At 56.6% G+C, this 3999-nt stretch overlaps 1 protein-coding gene across 1 annotated transcript in view; it reads right to left on the reverse strand.

Annotated features, from left to right (window-relative positions):
• Positions 1-3994, reverse strand: part of ELMO3 (engulfment and cell motility 3) — a gene marked incomplete at both ends in the record, with an annotated part of 7842 nt that extends 3848 nt beyond the window's left edge. The window contains 8 exon segments of the mRNA XM_009581127.1: positions 1-26; positions 390-440; positions 1100-1178; positions 1952-2103; positions 2208-2307; positions 3166-3335; positions 3801-3851; positions 3929-3994. The exon segment at positions 1-26 is cut by the window's left edge and continues 10 nt beyond it. Coding sequence (XP_009579422.1) covers positions 1-26; positions 390-440; positions 1100-1178; positions 1952-2103; positions 2208-2307; positions 3166-3335; positions 3801-3851; positions 3929-3994 — 695 coding nt within the window.
• Positions 3995-3999: the final 5 nt, after the last annotated feature.

Here is a 3999-nt window from a genome sequence, read left to right on the forward strand (position 1 = left end):
AGCGGCTCAGAGCTGTGGATGATGTTCTACGGGACACCGCAAGTGAGAAGGTTCCCCCAGGCTGCTGCTCCTGGTTCCTCCAAGCCCAGGGCAAAACAGCCAAAGCCCAGCAGGTCCTGCTGCTGGAAGGGGCGTTAGGAAGCGGGCTGCTCCCCTTGGGGTTGGGCGAGAGCAGGGTGCACTGAACCACAGGCAATCAGGGGTGCAAGCCTGGGCACGTGGGTGCCAGCGCGGCACCACCCAAGGAGGCATCAAGGAAGGGGTGTGTAGCGTGCAGGCAACCCAGCCAGGCAGGGTCACCAAAAGCAGGGGTTGAGGAGACAGGGGCTGGGGAAGAAGGGCAGAGGATGAAGCACAGAGCAGACCCTTGCACGACCCCAGTTCCTCACCTTGTGGATAAACTGCCTGATGTTCTTCTCCCTCAGGTAGTCCATCATGTCCTAGGAAGGGAAGAGGCTGTGAGACATTCCCCAGCTCAGCACACCACCATTTCCCAAAAAAAGCCAGTGTTCCCTCTGCAGACCCGCTTCCCCACTATGCCTGGCTTTGGGCCACAGGCAGGGTGGGGACAGAAAGGAACCAGCAGTCTGAGGAGCAACACTGGTGAGCAGGAGACCTGCCCCCAGCTTCCACTGACCTGGCAGCCAGGACTAGCCCACCCCAACGGGGCTCAAACAGATCCTGCCTCACCAGGCTGCCAGGACAGGTTGTGTCAGTCAAGGAGAAGAGGCAGAGTGAGGACACTGACTTGAAACATCTCCGGGCACCTCTCACAGCCCCACCATCCCAGAGAACACAAACACTACAGTGGAGGACCCAGCTGCCCAAGACCCCGTCACAGGGGGGCCCCGATATGGCCCAGATGTGCCAGGCGCTGGGTCTGGGCCATCACGGTCACTGTGCCACCAGCCGTGATACTTCTCCTGTCATTTGAGATCTTGCATCCCCCCAAAACTACTCCAAGGGGTGTGAGAGAGCAGAGGCCTCTCGGCAGAGCACCTCCGTGGCAGGGGCACTGTGGTGCTTGGATCTGGAATGCCCACCACCCTGCCATCACCCGGTCCTGCCTACCACCCGCGGGCAGAGCGCGGCCCCTTACCCGCCGCTCAGCGTCGGTCGCAGCCAGCAGCAGCGCAATGAGCAGGGCCATCGCCTTCAGCTGCAGCTGGGCGTTTGTCCTGCAGAAGGAGGATGATGAGAATGGGGAGAGTCACCAGCTCGGAGGATGGTCTTGCCCTCCCCGAGGCAGAGTCCTCTTCCCCTTTCACTTCTGGACCTCACTGCACAGAGCTGGGGGACCCAGAGAGGCCAGAGCCATGAGTGAGCAGCTGCTGACAGCGGGACCGGGGGTGAGGTGGTCCCCACAGCTGTGACCTCGAGCACCCACGGATGGATCAGATATTGCTCCGCACACACCCGTGGGTGCAGCATTTTGGAGCCTCAGGAAAACCCTGGGTGAGCAGCAGACTCCTGTCTGGCAGGAGCCCTGGGCACAAGCCTCTCCGTTTTACTAGAAAGAAAAGCCTCCAAACTGAAGAGAGGCAGAGGTATGAGGCAGATGTGGGAACAAAGAACCCACCTTAGCTGAGGGATTTACAAACTCTGTTTGTTCAGTACAGCACCACCACCCACCAGCTACTGCTCCTAAATACACCGGGGAAAGGGAAGGAAGAGCCAGAAAAACAGCAGGTCCGCTAAAGAATTAAAATATCTGAATGAAACGGGCCATGAATGAAGGAATCGGACCCAGAAATGGGATGGTTTCCAAGACAGTCCATCCCTCCCCCAGCAGTGGGGACAGGACACGCTGCCCATCCACAAGTTGTTTAGGAAAGGAAAATAACAACGTTGTGCCAGGGATAATCAGCAACACCCAGAGAAATCCCCTCCATCGCCTCATCCCCACTGGCTTTGGGATGGGGGCAAACGGTGCTCTGGCCTCTCCACTTACACCTGCAGGTGGGTGAGAAGACGATCCAACGTCACTTCTTTTTTGACTAGCTCAAAGAGGAAGCGACTGGTGGGTACCATGTTCTCCAAGATAGACAAGGAGAGCTGCTGGACAGATGCATCCACCGCGTTGATATTGACGTAACTCACTATCTGCGAGACACAAAACCATCCATTGACAGCGGGCTGAGTCTGGGTGACAAGAACAACAAGGAATCCCAAGGGCACAGGCTGTGGAACCTGCAGAAGGCGCTTACCTTCTTGATGAAGGCTGCGCTAAGAGTCTCCCAGGAGACAAAATCATGCTCCATCAGCTCTATGAAGGCCTTGAGGGTGTGAGCTAACATCTCCCCTGTACTGGAGGAACAGATGAGCAAACGCAGTGAGGCGGGTCCAGATACCCCAGAGTCACTACCACAATGCAGGAGAACAGTTGCACGTTGGTGGGTACGTTAGAAATAACCAGAGAAGCAGAGAGCAGCGAGCAGGAGAAGAAAGGAAAGAGAGACTGTTGGGTAAGAAATCGGACTCTCGCTTAGTCATCCCAGGAAGTTGAGGCAGGGGAAGATCAACGGTTTCTGGAAAGCGGCGTTACCACGGTACAAAGATCACTGCAGACAAGCCTTCAGGAAAGCCAAGCCACCCCGAATCCCTCCCCTACTTCCAAGAAACACACACTGCACTGCCTGGTTTTGGGCTCCACATCCTCTGTGAGATAGGAGCTCAGAGGAGATGCACCATCACATCCTGAAAGAGTCAGGCAGGCACTAGTTTGGCAACCGGTGTTTTCTCAAGCTGCCTGCAGACCTCTCGCAGCTAAAACCTCATGGCAGAGGGATTATTCAGGGTGGGAGGAATGAGCAGCAGCAGAGGCTACGATCATCGCAGGAGGTTTCCTGGCAGCAAAAACCATCGGGCTGCAGATGACCCAGCCAGCGAAGGGATGGGAGGTTAAAATCTGGGCACATTCATGAGGAGTCAGGACCACAGACCCCTGGGGACCTTCCCCTGGCTGCCAGCGTGCGGGGACACAGCCACATATCTGCAGAAACAAGCACCCTGCTGCCAGCGCTGCCCTTTGTGCCGCAGCACAGGGATCAACAAGCCAGGAACACGAACCAAGTCCATTCCAACACCAGGCTTGTAGCTCATACAGCATTAGGAAGGGAGAAGAAAAGTCAAGAACTGCAAGGAAAGTCCTCTCCCGACACTCACTCATTCCCTTCTTCCACAATATAGAAGATTTGTTTCAAGCCATTCCTGTTGATGAACTCCTGAGCAAAGGTAACGTCTTGGGAGAGGCTCGCAAGCTTCTTCAGCGAGTCAGTCTTCACATCTGAGTTGTTGCTCTGGATCCCGCTGTACAACCTCTCTGCTTCTTGGTCCTACCAGGAAGGAAAGAATCAAGCCAAAGGGGCTCATCGAAAGACAGCGAGAAGCCTGGAGAAGGCTGGAAGAGCTTAAGCAAAAGTTTTGGAAGGAGGCTCAGGCTAGAGCAGCCCTGGTGAGGAGCTGGACCAAGAGTCAGAGCCACCAGATCAAAAACCAGGAGGAGCTGAGGAAGGAGGTCAAGCTGGCGTGACGCTAAGAACGCTTGATGAGTTGGCCCATGCGTCCAAAGCATCTCAAGATGATCTAGTTTCTCCTCAAACTCCCCCAAGCTCTGCCGAGGGAGAATGAAGGTTGAGACAGGTCTGATGGGTCTGAGGCACCGAGGGGAGCCGTCATGAGCCAGAAGTCGCCGAGCGAGGCAGCGGCAGAGGGCTTGGAGCACCACATCGCCCCATTGCAGGGGGACATCCCACCAGAGCACGGGGCGGAGAACGACACGGGGGGACAGAGGGATGTACCGGGGAGTTGGTCAGCCGTAAAATGCTCCCATTCTTAATCTCCCCGCGGTTCTGTAAGGAGAAAGGAACGGGTGAGCTGGTGAGCACCGTGCTGGTGGGGCTGGGGAGAGGTCGGGGGGGCATCTCACCGACTCGGTGATGTAGGTCTGACGCCCGTCTGCGTACTGCAGGGCATAGCGCTCGGCGTTGGGCAGGCTCC

Source organism: Fulmarus glacialis, unplaced genomic scaffold, assembly GCF_000690835.1.
Source record: "Fulmarus glacialis isolate BGI_N327 unplaced genomic scaffold, ASM69083v1 scaffold17917, whole genome shotgun sequence".
Lineage (NCBI taxonomy): Eukaryota > Metazoa > Chordata > Aves > Procellariiformes > Procellariidae > Fulmarus > Fulmarus glacialis.